We start from the raw sequence: 25,495 nt of genomic DNA, 5'->3' as shown, positions 1-25,495 counted from the left end.
ATAATGAGGGTTTGGTCTTATATCAGGTATTCAAGTGTGAAGTGCTACAAGAAAAGCTACTGCAGGCAAGCAGGGATCCCAGGAGCATCTGCATGTGTGTGAGGTCTGGGACCTGGTATTGTGGTGAAGTGAGGTTGAACAGCAAGTAGAAAAGCTAAGGTACTAGATATTCTTGGAGGCTGATAAATGTTTACAAAGTTAGGCTGGGCGCGGTGGCTCATGCCTGTAATCCCAGCACTTTGGGAGGCCGAGGCAGGCGGATCACCTGAGGTCAGGAGTTCGAGACCAGCCTGGCCAAACGTCATCTTTACTAAAAATACAAAAATTAGCTGGGCATGGTGGCAGGTGCCTGTAATCCCAGCTACTTGGGAGGTTGAGGCAGGAGAAACGCTTGAACCCGGTAGGCGGAGGTTGCAGTGAGCCGAGATGGCACCATTGCACTCCAGCCTGGGGGACAAGAGCGGGACTTTGTCTCAAAAACAAAAACGTTTACAAAGTTAATTATCACTACAAAAACATAGTAATTTTTAACTGTCAGTTGAGTCTCAACAATTAATGAATACACATTTTATAATATTTTGAAAGAGGCTTTCTAACAGAATTTTTTTTATGTGGAACAGGACATTTTACTAACACATCTAAATATCTTTGTTTCTCTGAAGTACGAAGCCAAAAGTTTAAGATTATAAACTCATAATTAGTCATTAATATCTTAGCATTATATGTTATGTAGAGATGATCTAGATAATGAATACCTATCATTTAATTTAGCTTAGCAAAACTTGAGGACAAAAAGTTACCAAAACATTTGAAAAACCTTAAGTAAACACATTATAAAACCTAATTATTATTAAAACTTCTACCTGGCCAGGCTCATGCCTGTAATCCCAGCCCTTTGGGAGGCTGAGACAGGAGGATCACTTGAGCCCTGGAGTTCGAGGCTGCCATGAGCCATGATCATGCCACTGCCCTCCAGTTAGTGTGATAGAGTAAGACTCCAACTCTAAACAAACAAACAAAAACCTCTTATTTCATTACATTTATTTATTCCTTCTTAACAACTGCATTTGGAAATTTTCAGGAAACATTGAACAAATCTAGCCATCATCTTAAGTTATTTATTTATTAATCATTTCTACAGTTTGTGAATGTTAGGCAGTCACCACCAAAGCAAAAGCCCTAAGGTCAATACATGGACGTTTTGCTGATCAAATGACACTGCTGCTTTCATTAAACCAACAAACTAGTCTTATTTACGAAAAATTTACCCAAGTTACAAGAATTAAAAGGCATTTGAGTGCATTTCTACTTTTCTGATAAAATATTTCATTTAAGCACTTACTTTTTCTTTAAGCCAATTAACTGTAGTGCTTTCATATATTTTGGTAGTGAAATATCAACCAAACACAAGTTCAGCTGCCCTCCGCTTGCAAAATTGAATAACAAGGACAAGGTGCAGTAGAAGAAAAGTGCCTTTATTTTTCAGCGCTAGCAATGGGGAGATGGTTCAGGCTCCTGCCTTAATAAAACCACTTCAGAATTCTCAGGTAAAATGCTAGGGCTTAAGAAGGGGAAGTTTGGTGTGGAGGGCATGTGGGGCGAGATGGTACAAGTCTACGTGACTTGTTCCAATGACTTATCTTGAGTTATTGCCCCATCTGGTGAATGGGCTGGTACCATCTTGGGTTTGTCTGGGTTGTAAATTAGCTGCAGCCTTCAAGTTCCTGGTGGGGGAGAATTTCATAGGCATCTGGATTGTCTCAAGATTCAGTCTCTGGAACTTCTAAGCAAACATAATTAGATAAGCCAGCAATGCAAGGGAGTGCTTGGTGGAAAGAAAGTCAAGATTATTATTTCATTACTAAAAAGTTAAAACAGAGGGCTGCAGGAGGAAAAAAAAATTAAAAATAGGGCACTCAGTTACAAAATCACATACACATGATACATATAAACATACAGAAGCAGGTTTTATAGCTTCATAAGGCTTTCATTTGCCAGTTTTCAAATAATTTTTCCTCCAACTTTATTTTTTATTTTATTTATTTATTTTTGAGATGGAGTCTTTGTCACCCAGGTTGGAGTTTCGGCTCACTGCACCCTGTACCTCCCAGGTTCAAGTGATTCTCCTGCCTCAGCCTCTGGAGCAGCTGGGATTACAGGCGCGTGCCACTATGCCCAGCTAATTTTTGTATTTTTAGTACAGACAGGGTTTCACCATGTTGGCCAGGCTGGTTTCGAACTCCTGACCTCAAGGGATCCACCTGCCTCAGCCTCCCAAAGTGCTGGGATTACAGGTGTGAGCCACTGCACCCAGCCTGAGCCACTACATCCTCCAACTTTAGACTATCAGTCTCTTGATTACCTGTTCCATTGCCCTAAACAATTGTTAGCAAGCCAACCCTAAATTTGTACTTCTGAAAGGATGACTCTTAAGGGCACAGAACTTAGATCTAAACACTATTGTTTGCTGAAAAAAAAAGGGCACAGTCAAGGTTTAGTCAAGACAAGATTGCCAGGAAAGGTGTCTGGAACAAAGTTAAGGTTTGTTATGTGAACTTTAAACCAATGCTTTTCTCATCTTAAACATTTCTGGTGGCTTGGGTGTAGGGGGAGGCCTTACAAATGAAGATTTCCTTTATAGATATAAATTTTTTTTTTTACAAAGGGTTTTAAAACAGGGCCTAATATTTAATATGTGAAAAGCAGGCAAAACTGGAAGGCAGTGCATCTAAATCTTTCAAAACAAGGATCTCACTTCTATATTCAATCCTGGGTCCCCCACAAAGAGGGAAACACCATGAGACTGTGCTCCTTGCTGCAAATACATTCCCCTGAGGCTGGTGGGTAACCTAATGCCAGTCAAGCTACTCTGTGAGCAGCCCGTCCCCAACAGGAGTCTTATACCTTGGTGGTGAGTGTTCCCATAACCTCCAAGTGTTCAAACCTGTCTTTTAATCTAAATGCACAAAGAAGTAAGTAGCCCCATCCAGTAACAACCATGCACTGTGTGTACCCGAAATATCTGAGATAGGTCTCAATTTAGAAAGTTTATTTTGCCAGGGTTACAAATGTGTCTGTGACACAGCCTCAGGAGGTCCTGACGACATGTGTCCAAGGTGGTCAGGATACAATTTGCTTTTATACATTTTAGGGAGCCATGAAACATCAATTACTATGTGTAAATTGTACATTGGTTCGGTCCAGGAAAGAGACGGGGTCCAGGAAAGCAGGGCGGGGGGCGGGGTGGGGGGAGGGCTTCCAGGTCATAGGTAGATAAGAGACAAAAGTTTGCATTCTTTTGAGTCCTCGATCAGCCTTTCACTGAATACACAATTTAGTCTGGCTCAGTGAATCTGCATTTTTACATAAACAATAGGGCAGAAGCAATCAGATATGCATTTTTCTCAGGTGAGCAGAGGGATGACTTTCTGTCCTGCACCTGTGAAGATCAGCTATCAGTTTACATTGCCAGAGTGAAATTCAACAGAACTGTTTTAGGGTAAAGATACTGAGGCCTACAAGGAACTTCCTTGTGGGCAAATTGTGAGGGAGGTATGTAGCTTTTTTATAATTGTAGCTATCTTATTTACGAATAAAATGGGAAGCAGGTTTGCCTGACGTCGTTTTCAGCTTTTCTGTTGTCTTAGTGGTAAATTGGTCCCGAGATTTATTTTCCTTTCACAACTGCAGCCGCTGTCAGCCACTTCCAAAACTACAGCTTTTATCAGTGACTTGTCAGCCATTGCACACACAAAAATCAATTCTCTCTCACAGTACAATGTAATCCCTGGTACCCCAAAGTCAGATTGATCAAGTAACTTACTGCAAAAGACAGTAGAGCTTCAGATCTGAGAGGAACCTGCCCGTGACTCTTTGTACTCCACTAGGAAATAGACCAACCTAAGGAGGGATGAGTGGCACCTTTTCTGCATTCCTCGAGGGGTCTTAGAGTCATTAGAAGTCTCCTGCAGATTCCTTCATGTGTTACTGAAAATGGCAAAAGGAAGGAGGAGCAGAAGTGGAAGGAAATAGAAGAACAAGTCATATAAGAGCCAATATGGGGAGGTTTTTAAGCTACCTAAAAGGCCAGTGAGAAGTTGTACATTTTTCTCAGCAGAAGTCATGCCAAAAAGATAGGAAGCAACTGAAAAAAAAATTCTGGAAACAGCATCCAGAAGAAAAAGCAGAAAAGGCCTTTAAAAAATGTTTATAGCCTAAATATTAAACTTTTAATTAACCTGACTTCTGACCACAGAGTTCTAAAAAAAAAAAAAAAAAAAAGGCCTCTGCCTTATAATTCTTTGTGGTATGATTAAAAAACAAACACTAGGGCCAGGCACGGTGGCTCACACCTGTAATCCCAGCACTTTGGGAGGCTGAGGCAGGTGGATCGGGAGGTCAGGAGTTTGAGACCAGCCTGACCAACATAGTGAAACCCTGTCTCTACTAAAAATACAAAAATTTGCCAGGCATGGTGGCCCATGCTTGTAATCCCAGCTACTCAGGAGGCTGAGGCAGGAGAATCGCTTGAACCCGGGAGACAGAGGTTGCAGTGAGCCGAGATTGCGCCACTGCACTCCAGTCTGGGCGACAGAATGAGACTCCATCACAAAACAAAACAAAACAAAACAAAAAAAACCCCAACCAAACAAACAAAAACAAAACTTTACAAATCTCTTATTGGATTTCAACCAGGACAAAAATAAAATAGATGTCCCATTCAGTTTGTCTGGTTCTGAAACTAGCTCTTTTTTTCCCAATTGTGCCCACAAAATGAATTAATTTAGACATTTGAAAGGATCTCATTTTGGCTGCTGCTGCTTTTGACCATCCTGGGTTAGGTGGGTTCTGTTTCCTAGATATTTACAAGAGGACACCCCATAAATGTTATACATAAGTCCGGCTGGTGTTTTACTAACTGGAATTGGTCACAAATGAAAAACCAACCTACAATCTCAAACAGTAGAAAACAGCTGCAATCTTAAAAGCACACTATGTAAAAAGAGACCACTGGTGCCACCCTGTCAATCCTTTGATTCAAACTTTGTCTCTTCAGGCAGAGATGAAAAACCTTGACCCCAGCCTTCTGCTGTGAAACAGAGGAAGAAAAAAGGCAATTTTCTGCAGAGCTCTTTACCCGAATCTCCTGTCCAAAAGACAGAGACCAAAGCCCGTCCTAAGAGAGAATTTGAAAAGTATCCCAAATAAAGTCTAGACTTTCAACCAGAGTAGGAGGGCTGAATTCAGGAGAACTCACCTGAAGCACCTGATAGGACTTTTTATTTTTTAAAAAATTGTGTGGGTACATAATAGGTGTATATATTTATGGGGTACGTTTTGATACAGGCATGCAATATGAAACAAGCACATCATGAAGAATGAGGTATCCATCCCCTCAAGAATTTATCTGTTGAGTTGCAGACAATCCAGTTATACTCTAAAATGTACAGTTAAGTTTTAATTAACTATAGTCACCCTGTTGTGATAGCAAATAGTAGGTCTAATTTATTCTATTTTTTTGTACCCATTAACCATCCTTACCTCTCCCCTATTCCCCCACTACTCTTTTCAGTTTCTGGTAACTATTCTATTCTCTATGTCATGAGGTCAATTGTTTTGATTTTTAGGTGCCACAAATAAGTGGGAACATGTGATGTGTGTCTTTCTGTGCCTGGCTTATTTCACTTAATACAATGATCTCCAGTTCCATCCATGTTGCAAATGACTGGATCTCATTCTTTTTTATGGTCGAATAGTACTCCACTGTGTATATGCACCACATTTTCTTTATCCATTCATCGGTTGATGGACACTTAGGTTGCTTTAAAATCTTAGCTATTGTAAATAGTGCTGCAACAAACACAGGAGTGCAGCTATCTCTTTGATATACTGCTTTCCTTTCTTTTGAGTATATACCCATCAGTGGGACTGCTGAATCATATGGTAGCTCTATTTTTAGTTTGTTTGGGAACCTCCAAACTGTTCTCCATAGTAGTTATACTAATTTACATTCCTACCCATAGCGTACAAGGGTTCTGAGGTGATTGGATCATGGGGGTGGTTTCTCATGGTTTAGCACCATCCCCCTAGTGCTGTTCTTGTGATAAAGTTCTCATGAGATCTGGTTGTTTACAACTGTGTGGCACCCCCACCCCCTTCCTTTTGCTCTGGTCATGTGAGACATGCCTGTTTCCCCTTTGCCGTCTGCCATGATTATAAGTATCTGGAGGCCTCCCCAGAAGCCGAGCAGATGGCCAGCATCATGTTTTCTCTACAGCCTGTGGAACTGAGAGCCAATGAAACCTATTTTCTCTTTAAAATACCCAGGCTCTAGCAGTTTGAAATTGGACTAATACAGAAAATTGGTACTGAGAATGGGGCATTGCTATAAAGATACCTGAAAATGTGGAAGCAGCTTTGGAACTGGGTAACAGGCGGAGATTGGAATAGTTTGGCAGGCTCGGAAGAATACAGGAAGTTGAGGGAAAGTTTGGAACTTCCTAGAGACTTGTTAAATTGTGACCAAAACACTGATGGTGATATGGACAATGAAGTCCAGGTTGAGGAGGTCTCAGATGGAAATGAGGAACTTATTGGGCACTGGAATAAAGGTCACTTTTGTTATGCTTTAGCAAAGAGGTTGGATAGTGCCCCTTCCCTAGGGATTTGTGGAACTGTTAACTTGAGAGAGATGATTTAGGGTATCTGGTGAAAGAAATTTCTAAGCAGCAAAGTGTTCAAGATGTGGCCTGGCTGCTTCTAACAGCCTATGTATGCTCATATGTGTGAGCAAAGAAATGATCTGAAACTGGAACTTATATTTAAAAGGGAAGCAGAGGCTGGGTGTGGTGGCTCATGCCTGTAATCCCAGCACTTTGGGAGGCCAAGGTGGGCCGATCACCTGAGGTCAGGAGTTTGAGACCAGCCTGGCCAACGTGGCAAAACTCCATCTCTACTAAAAATACAAAAATTAGCTGGGTGTGGTGGTGTGCACCTGTACCCTCAGCTACTTGGGAGGCTGAGGTGGGAGGATCACGTGAACCTGAGAGGCAGAGGTTGCAGTGAGCCGAGATCGCGCCACTGCACTCCAGCCTGGACAACGGAGTGAGACTCTGTCTCAAAAAAAAAAATGTAGAGGGTAAATTTATGCTATCTGTTTTTTACCATGTGATAAATACATATTTAGTCTCTGTTTCTAGTTCCTAGGACACAGCTCCTAAAGTCCTTGGAATCTTTGAAGTAGTAAGAGTGTCTTTTGCAGGCCAAGGAGATGACTGGTGGTTGGGGGCCCTTGATAGCTTCAGGATGGGGGCTGGTCATCAGAAGGACCAAGGCAGGATTAAGATTGGAACTTTCAGCCTCCTTCCCCTATCTCCAGGGGGGACAGAGGGGCCGGAGACTGAGTTCAATCACCAATGGCCAATGATTTGACCAACCATTCCCATGTAATGAAACCTCTATAAAAACCCCTATATGGCAGAGTTTGGAGAGCTTCTGGGTTGGTGTGCACATCATGTGGTGGGAAGGTGGTATACCACAAACTCCACAGGGACAGAAGCCCCTGTGCTTTGGACCCTTTGCCCAATGTACCTTTGCATCTGGCTTTTCATTTGTATTTTTAATAATAAACTAATGATAGTATTTTCTAGGGTTCTGTGAACCATCCTAGTAGACTATTAACCTGAGGAGGAGTTGTGAAAATCCCCGATCATGTAGCCAATGCAGACAGAAGTGTGGGTAACTTGGAGACTTGCTACTTGAGACTGGCCTCTGAAGTGAGAACAGTCTTCTGAGACCGAGCCCTTCTTTAACCTTTAACCCTTGGAGTTCTGTGTAGTTAGTGCTGGAATTGAATTTAATTGTAGGACACCCAGTTGGTGTCAGAGAATTGGTTGATGTGAGTGAAGCAGCATTGTTGTCTGGGATAAATACCCGAAATTCATTGTCTCACGGCCATGGAAAACTGGGACGCAGACAGACCCCTGAGTGAGGTTAAAAGCGGATATTTACTAGGTGAAAGAAAGAGAAAAGCTCTCTGCTAGAGAGAGGAGCCCTGGAGAACATGGGTTGCTGCTTCCACCGTGAAATGTGTTTTTATAGATGAGTTTGAGGGGGCGATGTCTGATTTACATAGGGCATGAAAGATTAGTTGAACCAGGTGTGCCATTTACATAGCATTTGAAGAAGATGGCCACCCTACCCTAATCTTTTATTATGCAAATGGGTTCTTTACCTGGCTGGTGCCATGTTGCCTGGGTTTTCACTGTACATGTGGTGACAAAGAAAAGGGAAGATGGAGCCTCCATGTTGAACATATCTGGCTTTAAGGTAGCCCTTTTCCACTGGCACAACTGCCAGCATTCACCCATGCAAGCTTCCAACTTGCTTATCTATGTCTGCAGCTCGATTTTTCAGGCTGCTCTTTGTTAGAAAAGAAATGATTTGGGGGCTGCTTTTTGTTAAAAGAGAAATTCTGCTGAGGACTCTGTTGCCCTTACTATCAGTCTAAATAATTTCTTTTTATCTCCTGTATATGGGGGAAAAATCTGGACATATTTAGTGTCAGAAGTGTTGTGAGTGAAAACAGTTCAGATACAGAAAAAATAAAATTAAATTAAAATTTAAAATGGACATCAGGGACTCAAAAAGTAATTCAGGAGTCCCTGATTGTCTCATGAATGGTTTCATTATGGTGTTTTTGTTTGAATCAGGATCCAAAAAAGTTTGATATGTCCAAAAAAAGTAATTCATAGGAGGAGTTAGACTGGATATGAAGAATTTTAGTTATATTGTATCCAGTTTATTTCACTTATATTTTTCTTATGAATGTGCAAGAGTGATATAGGATTAAGAATGTATACTGAGAAGAGTCTAAAAGCATTCTTATACTAATCTATAAAATATAAATCAATGATTTATATTTAGGGAATATAAATTCTAAAGGCTAAGAAAACATGTCATTTCATTGGGAACATTTTATTTGTGATTGATATATGAAATAAAAGCACATCTTATAATTGTAGAATCTTAGAGTAGTTGAGGGGGTGCTGCATTGCTATAAAGAAATGAAATACTGATCAGCCTCACCAACGTGGTGAAACCCCATCTCTACTAAAAATACCAAAATTAGCTAGGCGTGGTGGCATGTGCCTGTAATCCCAGCTACTCAGGAGGCTTAGGCAGGAGAATCGCTTGAACCTGGGAGGCGGAGGTTGCAGTGAGCCGAGATCGCGCCATTGCACTCCAGCCTGGGTGACAAAGCCAGACTCTGTCTCAAAAAAAAAAAAAAAAAAAGGAAAAAAGAAATGAAATATTGTGTTGTGCTATCTTCAGTCTAGTCCTTTTCCCAAGAGGAAAAAAAAAGCACATTTTAAGTAAAAAAAAAAAACCTGCAAAAAAAAAGATGAAGGTGTGTGTGTGCTTCGGGTTTTCCCTACAGGCATTCATGATGAAGCCTAACCATGGTGGGAGACTCAGGTTATAGAAACAGTGGAGAATAAGAGTGGTCCAACTGTGGTAAATCTTTTTTTTACAGAAAGATTTTCTTAGTTTTTCTAATACAATGAAAGCATCTACCCCAAAAGTGGAGGTGTTTTGTCTCTTCCTCTCTGATCCTTATTCCTGTCACTTTTTCTTGTCCGGTTGTGTTATCATCCCTTTCTTATTCTCTGTTTTGATGGAAATGGCTAAAAGGTTTACCATTATGTTGATGTTCACTGTCAGGTTTTTGGTAATTGCCCCTCATTGGGTATATAGGCTGGGATGCTTTCTTATCTTTCTCTGTCATTTCTTTAGCAATGGGAACATTAAAACAATGGCTACCCAAAGAAGATGATGAAGGGAAGGTAGAAATGGTCTCTGGCATTGAAGTAGATGAGGAACAACTAGAACCAAGATCTGATGATGATGATACGTAAGTAGATCATTTGCCAATACCTAAGTCAAGCACTGGTACAAAGTGAAAATGCTGCAGTTGAGACATTCAAAATAGCCAGCTGAGACCTAGCTACAAAGATCAAGTTTTACAATGCACGGGTTTGGTTCTGGGCTCTTCATTCTTCTCCAATGGCATCATTTTCTACATTTGCATCAGTGATATTCTGTCTTAACTTCTATGGCTTCCATCGTACCTCCTGATAACTGGTGGGGCTAGTCCTCACACATTGTGCTAGTCTTAACAGCATTTTCTTCAAAATTAACTATCGTTGCCTGTTCCTCATCGTACACAGTATATCAAGCTTGTCCAAGCCACAGCCCAGGACAGCTTTGAATGTGGCCCAACACAAGTTTGTAAACTTTCTTAAAACATTATGAGGTTTTTTTGCAATTTTTTTTTTTTTTTTTTTAGCTCATCAGCTGTCGTTAGTGTTAGTGTATTTTATGTGTGGCCCAAGACAATTCTTCCAGTGTGCCAGGGAAGCCAAAAGATTGGACACCCCCATTGTACCTCTTTGCATTCTCTTACAAAGTATGAGAAACATTGTTGGGATTTTGGTGGGAATGACATTTTATTTATTGATTAAATTATGGGAATTGGCATATTTGGGATTATGAATCTTTTAAAATTATTATTGTTATTATTATTATTTGAGACAGTCTCACTCTGTTGACCAGGCTGGAGTGTGGTGGCGCAATCACAGCTCACTGCAGCCTCGAATTCCTGGGCTCAAGCAATCCTCCCACCTCAGCCTCCCAAGTAGCTGGAACCACAGGCACATGCCACTATGCCCAGCTAATCTTTTTTATTTTTTGTAGACATGAAGTCTTGTTATGTTGTGCAGGCTGGTCTTGAACTCCCAGCTTCAAGTTGTCCTCCCACCTTGGACACCCAAAGTGCTGGGGTTACAGGTGTGAGCCACTGCACTTGGCCTAAAAATTATTTTTAATTGGCAAATAAAAATTGTATTAATATATACTTACAATATACAACATGATGTTTTGAAATATGTACACATTGTGGAATAGCTAAATCAAGCTAATAAATATATGCATTACCTCACATGCTTATCATTTATTTATGGTGAGAGCACTTAAAATCTATTCTCAGCAATTTTCAAGTATACAATAAATTGTTATTAACTGTAGTCACCATGCTGTACCATAGATCTTCTGAAATTATTCCACCTATCTAAGTGAAATTTTCTACTCTTTGACCAACATCTCCTGGCTTTCCCTTCCACCTTCTCCCACCCCCAGCCCCTAGAAACTACCGTTCTCCTCTCTGCTTCTATGAGTTTGATTGTTTTCGATTCCACATGTTAGTGAGCTCATACAGCATTTGTCTTTCTGTGTCTGGCTTATTTCACTTGGCAGAATGCCCTCTAGGTTCATTCATGTTGTCACAAATGCCAGAATTTCCTTCTTTTTAAAGGCTGAATAGTATTCCATCCTGTATATATACCACATTTTCTTTATCCATTCATGCATTGATGTGATTATGAATCTTAACATCCATAAATATAGTATAGCTCTCTATGTCTCTCTTTTCTTTGTATTTTTAAGTATTTTTATAATTTTGTTTATGGCATAGGTACCACTTAATTTTGTTGTTGTTGGTATTTTAAATGGGATTTTTTTGTATTTTAATTTTATTTATTTTTTATAGAGATGGGGTCTCACAGTGTTGCCCAGGCTGGTCTCAAACTCCTGGGCTCAAGTGATCCTCCCGTCTCAGCCTCCCAGAATGCTAGGATTATAGGCGTGAGCCACTGTGCCTGCCTAATTTTATTTTTTAATTGAAAAATTTTGATTTTACATATTCATAGGGTACACAGTGATGTTTCAATACATATGAAGTATAGCAGTCAGTTCAGGGTAATTAGCATATCCACCATCTCAAACATTTATTGTTTCTGTGTGTTGGCAGCATTTAATATCCTCCTCCTAGTGATTTAAAACTATATACCATATTACTATTAACTATAGTCATCCTACAGTGGTATAGAACACTAGAATTTATTCCTCTTATCTAGCTGTAATTTTCTGTCGTTTAACAAATCTCTCCCTCTTTTCCTCTTGTGTTTTCAAATTCGCTACTGCTAATGTCTAGAACACTACTGATGTATCCTGTAACTTTACTAAACTCTCTTATTAGTTCTAAATTGTGGAGTCCTTTGAATTTTTAAAATTTTATTATAATTTACTTAACATTTGTTTTGAGACAGGGTCTTTCTCTGTTGCCCAGGCTGGAGTGTGGCAGCATGATCATATTCACTGCAGCCTTGAACTCCTGGGCTCAGGTGATCCTCTTGCCTCAGGCTCCAGAATAGCTGAGACTACAGGTGTAGCATGCCACAATGGCCGGCTAATTTTTTTGTTTTTTGTAGAGATGGGGTCTTGCTATGTTGCCCAGGCTCATCTTGAACACCTGGCCTCAAGTGATCCTCCCACCTGGGCCTCCCATAAAGTAAACTGTGAGCCAAATGCTGGGATTACAGCATGAGCCACTGCACTTGGCCCATAATTTACTTTGAAAATACGTCCCCAATTTTTTAAGTAGACCCTTTTCAGTCTTCCTACTACCTACCTCTTTACATCAGCTACACAGTCCTCCTCCCTACAGTCAACCAATCTAATCTGCTTCTTGTGTATACTTCTCCAGAGGAATTCCATACAAATATAAGCAACAATATATTTCTTGTGTAAATGTGTCTTTTTATATAAATGGTTCCATAGTGCACTGTCCTGTAATTTGCTTTTTTTTTCATTTAACAGTATTATGTTGAATACATATTATTGTTTCAAAAACTAGTATATGTATAGTTTAAATTTCCAGAACAAAAAGTATTGGGTCAAAGAGCATGTACACTTGTAAACTGGATATCATAAAATTGTCCTTCACAGAGGTTACACCTATTAACATCAGTGTCTAGAAGTGCCTATTTCCCCATTCTCTTGCTCAGTGTGTTGTCAGATTTTTGGATTATTGCATAATTGATAGGTTAAAAAAAAGTCAGTTCATGATAGTTTTAATTAGCATTTCTTTTATGAGTGAGGTTATCTTTCCATATGCTAAAGAGCCATCTTTATTTCCTCTTTCAGGAAAATTCATTCATGGGCCATTTTTAAAATTTAGGTATTAACATTGTATTGATTTGGGAACTTTCTGCACTTCAGGGAAATTAGTCTTTTATCTGTAACATGATTCAAAAATATTTTCCTTGGTTTTTGCCTTTTATTTTGTTTATGGTGACTTGTGCCATGTTATTTTTGTTTAGTTAGATTAGTTAGATTTATCAATTATTTTATAAAACAAAGATTCTAGGATTTTTTTTTTTTTTTTTTTTTTTTTTTTTTTTTTGAGACAGGGTGTCCGTCTATCACCCAGGTTGGAGTGCAGTGGCGTGATAGCACCTCACTGCAGCCTCGACCTCCTGGGCTCAATCTAACTTCCCACTTCAGCCTGCTGAGTAGCTGGGACTAGAGGCACGTGCCTGACTAATTATTTTATTTTTTATTTTTTATTTTTTGTAGAGATGAGGTTTCACCATATTGCCCAGACTGGTCTTAAACTCTTTCTTCTTCTTCTTTTTTTTTTTTTTTTTAATATACAGGATCTTGCTTTGTTCCCCAGGCTGGAATGCAGTGGCCCGATCATGGCTCACTGTAACCTTGAATTCCTGGGCTCAAGTGATCCTCCTGCCTCTCAGCCTCCGGAGTGGCTGGGAGTATAGGCATGCACCACCACGCCCAGCTCATTTTTTTGTTTTTTGTTTTTAGAGACAGGGTCTTGCTGTGTTGCCCAGGCTGGTCTCGAACTCCTAGACTCAAGTGATTTTCATGCCTTGGCCCCCCAAGGGGTTAGGATTACAGGCATGAGCCACTGTGCCTTGTCAACACCAGGATTTTAAAAATATATTTATTATTTAATTTTCTCTATAGTAAAATATTTTATTCATCTTTAACTTTATTCATATTACACTACAAAGTGTGGATCCAACTTTTTTTTTTTTTTTTTGAGATGGAGTCTCGCTCTGTCGCCCAGACTGGAGTGTAGTGGCATGATCTCAGCTCACTGCAACCTCCACCTCCTGAGTTCAAGCGATTCTCCTGTCTCAGCCTCCTGAGTAGCTGGGATTACAGGCACACGCCACCATGGCTGGCTAAGTTTTGTATTTTTAATGGAGATGGGATTTCACCATGTTGTTCAGGCTGGTCTCAAACCCCTGACCTCGTGATCCACCCGCCTTAGCCTCCCGAAGTGCTGGGATTACAGGCGTGAGCCACTGTGCAGGTCCCAACTTTTTTTTTTTTTTTTGAGACAGAGTCTTGCTCTGTCGCCCAGGCTGGAGTGCAGTGGTGCAATCTCGGCTCACTGCAAGCTCCACCTCCCAGGTTCACGCCATTCTCCTGCCTCAGCCTCCCGAGTAGCTGGGATGACAGGTGCCTGCCACCATGCCCGGCTAATGTTTTGTATTTTTAGTAGAGACGGGGTTTCACCGTGTTAGCCAGGATGGTCTCGATCTCCTGACCTCGTGATCCACTCGCCTCGGCCTCCCAAAGTGCTGGGATTACAGGCGTGAGCCACCGTGCCTGGCCCCCAACTTTTTTTTTTTCCCCCAAATAACTCCTCACTTATTCCAGCACCATTTACTTAAAAAGGTTTTTGATTTTGGCCGGACGCGGTGGCTCACGTCTGTAATCCCAGCACTTTGGGAGGCCGAGGAGGGCGGATCACAAGGTCAGGAGATTGAGACCATCCTGGCTAACACGGTGAAACCCCATCTCTACTAAAAATACAAAAAATTAGCCGGGCGTGGTGGCGGACGCCTGTCGTCCCAGCTACTCTGCAGGCTGAGGCAGGAGAATGGCGTGAACCGGGGAGGCAGAGCTTGCAGTGAGCCGAGATCACACCACTGTACTCCAGCCTGGGCGACAGAGAGACTCCGTCTCAAAAAAAAAAAAAAAAAGATTTTTTTATTCTAATTTGAAATGCTACTGTTATGGTATGTTTTTATACATATTTGCATTCAATTCCTATTCATTCTAGTCTAATTATTGATTGATAAACACATTGTTTATAATATAGTTTATTATTTTGGGGGCTAGGTCCCCTAAATAACTCTTCTTCAGAATTTTCAGGCTTCTTTTGCTTATTTTTCCATATGGACATTAGAACCACCTTGTCTAGCAAAGGAAGGAGGAAAAGAAGGAGTTTTCTTAGCCTCCTTGGCAGCAGAATTTTGGAATCCAAAGGCCTCTTTTCGTTTCATACTGTGTCCTTTTCAGTCCAACCTGGTTATGCTTCTGTATATATATTTCTTTCAAAAATCTTAGAGGTCTCTGCAACTCTTATTGGGAGTCACTTCGTTAGATAACAGCCAGACCCACAAGTCTTTTTGATATAGGCCCTTCTCCATCTTGGGCTTTGGCTTAGACTACAGAGAAACAACACCCTTAAATTGCCTAGAAACCCTGTTTGAGAATAATTTTGAGACTTATTCATGTTGTTGTATATATTGATAGTTCATTTCCTTTTTATTGCTAAGTAGTATCCCATTGTGTAGATATACCACAATTTGTTTGTAGATTCACCTGTTGGTGGACATTTACGTTGTTTCCAGATTTTGGCTATGAATATTTGTGTATATTCTGTATATGAACCTAAGTTATCATTTCTTGTGGGCAAATACCTAGGAGTGGAATGGCGGAGTTGTATGGTTGGTGTATTAGGGTTCTCTAGAGGGACAGAAGTAATGGAATATAAAGGGGAGTTTATTAAGTATAACTCACACAATCACAGGGTCCCACAATAGGCCATCTTCAGGCTGAGGAGAAAGGAGAGCCAGTCCAAGTTCAAAACCGAAGAACTTGGAGTCCGATGTTCGAGGGCAGGAAGCATCCAGCATGGGAGAAAGCTGCAGGCTGGGAAGCTAGGCCAGTCTCTCTTTTCACATTTTTCTGCCTGCTTATATTCTAGCCGTGCTGGCAGCTGAATAGATTGTGCCCACTCAGATTAAGGGTGAGTCGGCCTTTCCCAGCCCACTGACTCAAATGTTAATCTCCTTTGGCAACACCCTCACAGACACACCCAGGATCAATACTTTGAATCCTTCAATCCAATCAAGTTGACACTCTGTATAAACCATCACAGTTGGTAAATGTTTAACTTACCGTTTTCCAAAGTGGTTATTCTATTTCACATTCCTGTGAACAGTGTGTAAGAGTTCCAGTTGTTCAACATCCTTACCAACACTTGGTATGGGCAGTTTTAACATTTTTAACCCATCTACTAGGTGTGAAGTGGCGTCTTTATAATTTTAAAATTATTTATATATCTTTGCTACTGGTTCTTTGTCAGATATCTGCTTTGCTAACATTTTCTCACCGTCTGGGCATTTGTGTTCATTTTCTTAATGGTATGATTCAAGTTGGAAATTTCTGACTAATGTGTTTTTTTAATCACTTTTTTCTTTTCTTTTTCTTTTTTTTTTTTTCTTGAGACGGAGTCTTGCTCTGTCACCCAGGCTGGAGTGCAGTGGTGTGATCTCGGCTCACTGCAACCTCTGCCTCCAGGGTTCAAGCCAGTTCTCTGCCTCAGCCTCCCGAGTAGCTGGGATTACAGGCACCTGCCACCATGCCTGGCTAGTTTTTGCATTTTTAGTGGAGACAGGGTTTCACCATCTTGGCCAGGCTGGTCTTGAACTCCTGACCTTGTGATTCACCCACCTCAGCCTCCCAAAGTGCTGGCATTACAGGCATGATCCACTGTACCCAGCCTTAATCACTTTAAAAAAAAATCTGGATTTCTAATTTATTTGCACTTCGGACAGGCACTATCATCTGAATTTTAGTGATTTTAAAGGTTTATTGGACTTCTTTTACTATTGAGCACAGGGTCGATTTTATGCCTGTTACAAATGCATATTCTTACTATTTGGGGAATACGTATGTTCTATGTAATTATTATATCAAGCTTAAACATTTTTTGTTAACATGTTCTGTAGCCTTTTTAAAACAAAAAATCACCTCCTAATAGAGATACACTGAAATCTTAAACTGTGTGATTTTGATGATTTCTCATCATTTGCTCTCCTTTTCAATATACTTTAAATATGTAGAAGCTGTCTTCTAATTTATGATTGTTATATCAATTTGGTAAAGTGTCCCTTTTTTACATTGTCACTTTTTTTCCTATTAATGCTGTTTGCATTAAGTTCTATTTGGTCTGATACAGATATTACTATTCCAACTTCTTTATTTTTTTAAGTACTTTTATAGTACGTATTTTTCTATTCTTTTATTTTCATCATTTCTTTGTGATTTTGTTATGCTGTATTTCTTATAAAGTGCATGTAGTCGGTTTATGTGCTCCTTGTCATGTGAAAATGTCTTTTAATGTTAATTTAGTAAAATTTATTATAATTGTTGACAAATTTGGATTTCACTCTACCATACCATTTTGGTTTTCTATTTATTATCTTTTCTTATTTCTTTTTTACCCTTCTTTCCTAGCCTTTTGTTGGTTGACAAACTTTTCTATATTACTTTTTCCCCTTTATAATAATTTTGAAGATACAGATTATATTTCTAATCTTTTAATGGTTAGCTTTTATGCACTACCTACAAATTGATCTAACAAATTCAAAAGTTGCTCAGTATTCCTTCCTTCCTCCCAAATATGAAAAGCACAATTTAAATCACCACAAAACCCTTTTATTCTGGTATTTTTATATAGAAGTATAATTTTACTTAAAAAGCTTTTTTATTATTAAAAGTTTCAAACATTTATAGTGCAAGTAGAGAACAGCATAATGAACCCTCATGTATCCATCATCTAGCTTCAACAATTATCAACATTGTTTCTTTTCTGTCTTCATGTCCCCCACACTTTTTTTTTGTAAGTGTGGAATACTTTAAGTCTCAGACATCAAATCATTTCATCCAATTTTACCTTTTTTCAAACAAAAATATTATATATAATTATATGTATTAATATATACATATTCTCAAATGTAACTCACTTTGCCAATTTAGTTTATCATTTTTCTGAACTTGCCATTTTTTTCCTATCCCATGCTTTCCCTCTGATTTTTTTTCTTGTTGATGTATATTCTTTAGTAATTATTTATGATATGTCAGTGAGTAGTAAACTTTCTTATTCTTTTTATATCAAAGATTGTTTTTGTTTTGACTTCAGTCTTTAGCAGTAATTTTGCTGGGCATATAATTTTAGGTTGACAACTATTTTTTCTCCTGGCTTCTATTATTGTTGATGACAAATCAACTATCATCTCATTGTTTTTCCTTTATAGGGATGCTAACTTTCTCCCTGATACTTTTATAATTTTTTTAATTCCTTACATTCTTATGTTTCACCATGGTATGTCTAGGTCTAAAAATGTCTTTTATCCTGCTTGCTTCACTTTCTTTTGAGAACACATGACTTTCTTTAGTTCTGGAAAATTTTAATATTTGCTTTTCTTATTGCCTCCATTTCGATTCTCCAATTAGATATTAGATATATTTTTTATCTTCTCAATTATCTCCAGTAGTACCTAATTGTACTTTCATATTTTTTATTCACTTCTTTGTTCCTTTCCAGGTGAATTTTTTTTTTTTTTTTTTTTTTTTTTGAGACAGAGTTTCGCTCTCGTCACCCAGGCTGGAGTGCAGTGGTGTGATCTCAGCTCACTGCAACCTCTGCCTCCTGGGTTCAAGCAATTCTACTGCCTCAGCCTCCCGAGTAGCTGGGATTACAGGCTTGTGCCACCACGCCCAGCTAATTTTTGTATTTTTAGCAGAGACGGGGTTTCACCATGTTGGCCAGGCTGGTCTCGAACTCCTGACCTCAGGCAATTCACCTGCCTCAGCCCCCCAAAGTGCTGGGATTACAGGCATGGATGAATCCTTGAATACTGTTTTCTAAGCCTATCTGGGTACCATCTATTGAGTTTTTAATTTAAATGATTATATATTTCATGCCCAAGATAATTATTTTTTCTTATATTTATATGGTCTTGTTTCATTAATGCATAATGATTTCTCATAATTAAAAAATTTAAATGCTTTGCTTTAGTTTATCTTTTTGGGCATACTTCCTTTAGGAGACTTATCAAAATCCTCCATAAAAAATAATTTCATCTGGAGTTAGTTCATGGTCCAATTTTTTTCTTTTATTAATTTTATGCCATCTGTCTTACCATTAGATTTATTCAGGTGTTAGAATTTTAGTTTGTGGGCTCATTTTGTTTTGGAGGGTTTAAAATTGCTTTTTCTTCCTTTCCTTCCTCTTCCTGTGTACCTCCTAAATATCTAATAGGGTCTTCTTCCTTAGGTCCCCCTCCATTCTTGCTAGCCAGGACCCTTGAAGAGCAAGTGTGGTCTAGGAAAAAAATACAGTAATGTGGCTTGTCTGTTTCAGCCCAATCTCTGGAAGAAAAATTCTCCCTAAGACATTTATAACCATAGATTTGACTTCACTTGTGTTTGGAGCTTGAATTACAATACTTGTATGGGCTGGAAACATCTATGTTGAGAAATTAACACTAAAATTAACATTAAGGGGTGGTAATACTCCTGGGATTTTTAGAAGTAAATATAAGACACTCTGGAGGGATAAATGTTGGAGTTTTTCACTAAAGCACTGGTGAAGATGAATTTACAACTGAACATTTAAAAACAGAATCCACTATGAGAGATTGCAAATAGAACAAATGCTGATTAGATCCTAAAGAATTTCAGATAATATAATTATCTTAGGAAGACTATAATACTGTATATTTAAAATTATTTAATTAAATTAAATTCAGGAATCCAAACATAAGAAAAATATAGTCCCTCAGTAAAGAGCAGGAAGATTCTCTTAGCCTGTTTGGGCTACTCTAACACAGTACCTTAGACGAGTTAACAAAAATATCAGAAATATACTTCTTCTAGTTCTAGAGGCTAGGAAGTCCAAGATCAAGGTGCCAGTAGAGGCCAGGTGCAGTGGCTTATGCCTGTAATCCCAGCACTTTGGGAGGCCGAGGTGGGCGGATCATCTGAGGTCAGGAGTTCGAAACCAGCCTGGCCAACATGGTGAAACTCCGTCTCTTCTAAAAAATACAAAAATTAGCTGGGCATGGTGGCAGGTGCCTTAATCCCAGCTACTTGGGAGGCAGAGGCAGGAGAATCGTTTGAACCTGGGAGGCGGAGGTTGCAGTGAGCCGAGGTCGAGCCATTCACTCAAGCCTGGGGGACAAAAGCGAGACTTCTCTCAAAAAGGAAAAAGTGCCAGTAGATTTGGCGTCTGGTAAGGGCTAGCTTTTGGCTCCATACACAGCACCTGCTAGCTGTGTCCTCACTTGGTGGAAGGAGCAAACAAGCTTCCCTGGGCCTCTTTTATAAGGGCACTGATCCCACTCATGAGGGCTGTGCTCTCATGACCTAATCACCTCCTAAAGGCTCCACCCCTTAATACTATCACATTGAGGATTAGGTTTCAACACATGAATTGGGAACAGGGCCACAAACATTCAGACCATAGCAAAAATTTTTATAATTCACTAGAACTTCTGGAAGTTGAAAAACATCTATGAATAGAAATTAAAATTCAACTGATGGTTTAAAAAACAGAATAGGTACAAGTAATAAAGGAGTTAGTAACTGGAAGATAGGTCTAAGTAAAAACATGATGGAAAATGTGACAGAGAAGTTAAGAGGCATGAAGTCAAATGTATATGAAAAGCAGTTCCAGAAGAAAAGAATATGAGAAAACAATATGCAAATCAATTCCAGCTGTGAACTTTCTATAATTATTCGAAGCCAGGAATCATCATATCTGGGAAATAAAACAATTATCAAGCAACAACAATGAAAATAAATTTATATCTAGACACAGCATAGTTTAGTAGAGGAACAAAGACAAAGGAAAGATCTGTGTAAAGCACATATCTCAGGAATGGTAACAGTAAGTGGGAGTTGCACTTACTGGTCCACCCAAATTTATGGTCTCCAGTTTTAGTGGGGTCCTCCATGATGACTGGCAATCCTAAGCCTGCTCGGCTTCCTTCCCAGTGTGTCAGTGATTCCAAACCCTCATCCCTCAGCTCACTCCCATCCACCACGCGCTCATCGTGTGACTGTGCCTCCTCCTTCACAGAGATAGTACGCATTCTGCAGAATCAGTTTGCTAGCTCCATAACTTCTCTATATCCATGAGTCCTTCTCTCCTTTTCTCCCCCTATCTTCTTTTTCTTAGGAAAAACTGTCCCTCTTCCTGCTGAAAGCCCATGCTCTGCAGGTGCTCTAAAACCCAGTCTCTTTTCAGTGACCTGGCTCTTCCAGAGCCAGGTCACTGAAAAGTATATTTCTATCATGTTTTTACTTAGACCTATCTTCCAGTTACTAACTCCTTTATTACCTGTACCTATTCTGTTTTTTAAACCATCAGTTGAATTTTAATTTCTATTCATAGGTGTTTTTCAACTTCCAGAAGTTCTAGTGAATTATGAAAATTTTTGCTATGGTCTGAATGTTTGTGGCCCTGTTCCCAATTCATGTGTTGAAACCTAATCCTCAATGTGATAGTATTAAGGGGTGGAGCCTTTAGGAGGTGATTAGGTCATGAGAGCACAGCCCTCATGAGTGGGATCAGTGCCCTTATAAAAGAGGCCCAGGGAAGCTTGTTTGCTCCTTCCACCAAGTGAGGACACAGCTAGCAGGTGCTGTGTATGGAGCCAAAAGCTAGCCCTTACCAGATGCCAAATCTACTGGCACTTGTTCTTTTTTGAGAGAAGTCTCGCTTTTGTCCCCAGGCTTGAGTGAATGGCTCGACCTCGGCTCACTGCAACCTCCGCCTCCCAGGTTCAAACGATTCTCCTGCCTCTGCCTCCCAAGTAGCTGGGATTAAGGCACCTGCCACCATGCCCAGCTAATTTTTATATTTTTTAGTAGAGACGGGGTTTCACCATGTTGGCCAGGCTGGTTTCGAACTCCTGACCTCAGATGATCCGCCCACCTCGGCCTCCCAAAGTGCTGGGATTACAGGCATAAGCCACTGCACCTGGCCTCTACTGGCACCTTGATCTTGGACTTCCTAGCCTCTAGAACTAGAAGAAGTATATTTCTGATATTTTTGTTAACTCGTCTAAGGTACTGTGTTAGAGTAGCCCAAACAGGCTAAGAGAATCTTCCTGCTCTTTACTGAGGGACTATATTTTTCTTATGTTTGGATTCCTGAATTTAATTTAATTAAATAATTTTAAATATACAGTATTATAGTCTTCCTAAGATAATTATATTATCTGAAATTCTTTAGGATCTAATCAGCATTTGTTCTATTTGCAATCTCTCATAGTGGATTCTGTTTTTAAATGTTCAGTTGTAAATTCATCTTCACCAGTGCTTTGGTGAAAAAATCCAACATTAATCCCTCCAGAGTGTCTTATATTTACTTCTAAATATACTTCCACCTGTCTCCTGTTTTGAATATCTACTACCTCCTTTCCCTCAGCATATAAACATGCCCAACTCTCTCCCATTAAAAACAACAATAACCAAAAACCATTGTCCCCATGTTCTCTAAATAACACCATTCCTTTCAGAGCTAGGCTCGCTGAAAGAGGAGTTTAAATTCATTGTCACCACCTTTTTTTTTTTTTTCCAGATGAGTGTCTTGCTCTGATGCCTAGGCTGGAGTGCAGTGGCATGATCTTAGCTCATTACAACTGTAAACTCCTGGGCTCAAGCAATCCTCCTGCATCAGCCTCCTGAGTAGCTCTCCCAGCACTTTGGGAGGCTGAGGTGAGAGGATTGTTTGAACACAGTAGTTTATGACCAGCCTGGGTAACACAGTGAGACCTCCTATCTGCTAAAAGTAAAAAACCTGGGCATAGTGGCGCTCGCCTGTAGTCCCCACCTGTCACCACTTTGTTAATCTTCATTGCTTTCTGGACCCACTGTACATTGGCTCCTGCTGCACGGCACTCATCTGAAATATTCTTTCAATAGACATCTATTACCTTGAAATTGGCAAGTCGGGTAATCATTTCTCAGTCCTCATCCTATTTGGCTACTCCTTTGGCTTCCACGGTACACATCTTCTTGGCCCTTACCAGCTCTTTCTCAGTCTCCTCCACTTGCCACTTTTTTTGTTCTGTTTTGTTTTGAGATGGAGTCTCGCTCTGTCTCCCAGGCTGGAGTGCAGTGGTGCGATCTCGGCTCACTGCAACCTCCGCCTCCTGCATTCAAGTGATTCTCCTGCCTCAGCCTCCTGAGTAGCTGGAACTACAAGTGTGTGCCACCATGCCTAATTTTTTGTATTTTTAGTAGAGAGGGGGTTTTGCCATGTTGGCCAGGCTGGTCTCAAACTCCTGACCTCACACTTGCTACTTAAATATTAGGTTGGTGCAGTTACTTTTAGGTTTAATTTAGGTTGGTGCAGATTGTCTTATTGATCTATTCCCTTTCCTTTCTAAAAATACCAATGTTGCAATCTTAGACACAATTTTAATTCCTGCTTCTATGAATTAGTTAAGCTGTGAGACCTTCAACACACTTTTTATCTGAGCCTTAGCTTCTTTATTTATAATTTGATGATAATGTCTACCTCAAAATGTTGTTAGTATTAAGTGAAATATGGTATAAGTACCCTAGGATATTGATGGGCATATAGTAAGGGCTCGATGTACGGCAATTGTTTTTTTCTTTTTTTTTAATTCTCTCTTCCTCTCCTCTTAAACATTAGATGATGGACATTAATAAATATAATAAAGGGTGTTTAACACAATGTAGAACTCAACAGAAGACTGATTCTCCCAACATCAGCTGTTTATCATGCTTAGAAAAACCTGGGTGAAAATGCAAGTTTTATATTGCTCAACTGGGGATGGAGAAAAGGGAAACGAGTTTTTACATGGATTCTTCAGTACTTTCACATCATAATGCTGATTTTTACTGCTTATTTCAGAAAGTTTGAAGAATCTGAAGATGAGTTGAGAGATGACGTAGTACAATCCTTAGAAAAACTTGCTACTTTCAAAGGGGAAGAAAAAACAGAAGAGGCCTCCAGTGCCTGTAAGGACTCTAGAAAGTCAAGAGAAAGAGAGGGGATAAGTATGCAGAAATCTGAAGAATTAAGTGAAGGCTTGGAGAATATTTCTACTACATCTAATGACCACATTTGTATTACTGATAAAGACCAAGGAACATCAACAATCAGTCAAAAGATACAAGTGTGATTATTGTACTTAAGTAACAAGTTAGTGTCTATTACCTATAGTATTTATTGGGGTACAAGACATAAATGCTCATTTACTGTAAGGGTTTTCTAGTCATCTCAAGGATTTATTAATTTGTCTTTCAATTTAGGAAGTAGAACTAACTTTTGCATATAGACATTAATATTTTTACTTTAAAGTTTCTATTAAGAAATCTTAGGCAGGGCAGTCTGATCACTTTGGGAGGCCAAGGCAGGCAGATCATGAGGTCAGGAGTTTGAGACCAGCCTAACCAACATGGTGAAACCCCATCTCTACTAAAAATACAAAATTAGCTGGGCATGGTGGTGCATGCCTGTAATCCCAGTTACTTGGGAGGCTGAGGCAGGAGAATCACCTGAACCCAGGAGAATGGAAGTTGCAAGTGAGCCGAGATTGTGCCATTGCACTCCAGCCTGGGCAACAAGAGCAAAACTCGTCTCAAAAAAAAAAACAAAAACTTTCAGCTAATATATGTGGTAGGCAGAGTAATGTGGCTCAACGCCCCCTCCAAAACATGTCCCATCCTAATCCCCAGTTTGTGAATATGGCAAAGGAGAATTAAGGTTGCAGGTGAAATTGTTTGCTCATCAGCTGACCTTAAAATAGGGAGGTTATCTTGGTTTATCCACGTGGGTGCAGTGTAATCACAAGGGTCCTTACAAGTGGAAGAGGAAGACAAAAGAGAAAACCAGAGAGATCGCAGCATGAAAAGGACTCAGCTTGATGTTGCTGGCTTTGAAGATGTTGGACAAGCCACAAACTAGGAGTTCAGACAGCCTCTGGAATCTGGAAAAGGCAAAGAAATGGATTCTTCCCTGGAGCCTCCAGAAGGAACACAGCCCTGCCAACAACTTAATTTTAGCCTAGTGAGTTCAATTTCATACTTCTGACCTGCAGAACTGTTAAGATAATAAATTTGTGTTAACTAAGTTTGTGATAATTTGTTAGGACAGCAATAGAAAACAAATACAATATACAGGTTCATTCATTTAACATAATCTGCCATTTTACAAAACTGATTTTGAAGTCTCTTGTATTGAATACACTTTTTTGAAGCTGATGTTGACACAGGAATAAGGCAATTGAGCAAGAAGAACAAGGCATGGTGTGTTAATTATGCACTAAATGACCATGACCATTTTGTCTGATAGTTTCAAGTGTATAGGCTGAGGGCAGGGACTATATCTGGTCTTTATATCTTACAATGATCTTCTCATATATAGTTATTAGCACAGTACCAGAAATGTTTCCTGAATTAGTAAATGCTAAAACATTTCCTCATTAAGAGTGTAAGCTGTTTGGTGTAGGAAAAC

General features: G+C 39.6%; 1 protein-coding gene across 1 annotated transcript in view; it reads left to right on the top strand.

The window, feature by feature from the left end:
• The window catches only part of NEK5 (NIMA related kinase 5), a 91,772-nt gene extending 66,309 nt beyond the window's left edge, over window positions 1–25,463 (top strand). The window contains exons 23-24 of the mRNA XM_030813438.1: window positions 9,796–9,913; window positions 23,891–25,463. Coding sequence (XP_030669298.1) covers window positions 9,796–9,913; window positions 23,891–24,161 — 389 coding nt within the window. The 3' untranslated portion in view covers window positions 24,162–25,463. The remainder of the gene's footprint in view (window positions 1–9,795; window positions 9,914–23,890) is intronic.
• The last annotated feature ends 32 nt before the right edge of the window (window positions 25,464–25,495 follow it).

Source organism: Nomascus leucogenys, chromosome 5, assembly GCF_006542625.1.
Source record: "Nomascus leucogenys isolate Asia chromosome 5, Asia_NLE_v1, whole genome shotgun sequence".
NCBI classification, from domain to species: domain Eukaryota; kingdom Metazoa; phylum Chordata; class Mammalia; order Primates; family Hylobatidae; genus Nomascus; species Nomascus leucogenys.
The sequence above is the reverse complement of the archived record's forward strand: the minus strand, read 5'-3'. Positions and strand labels throughout refer to the sequence as shown.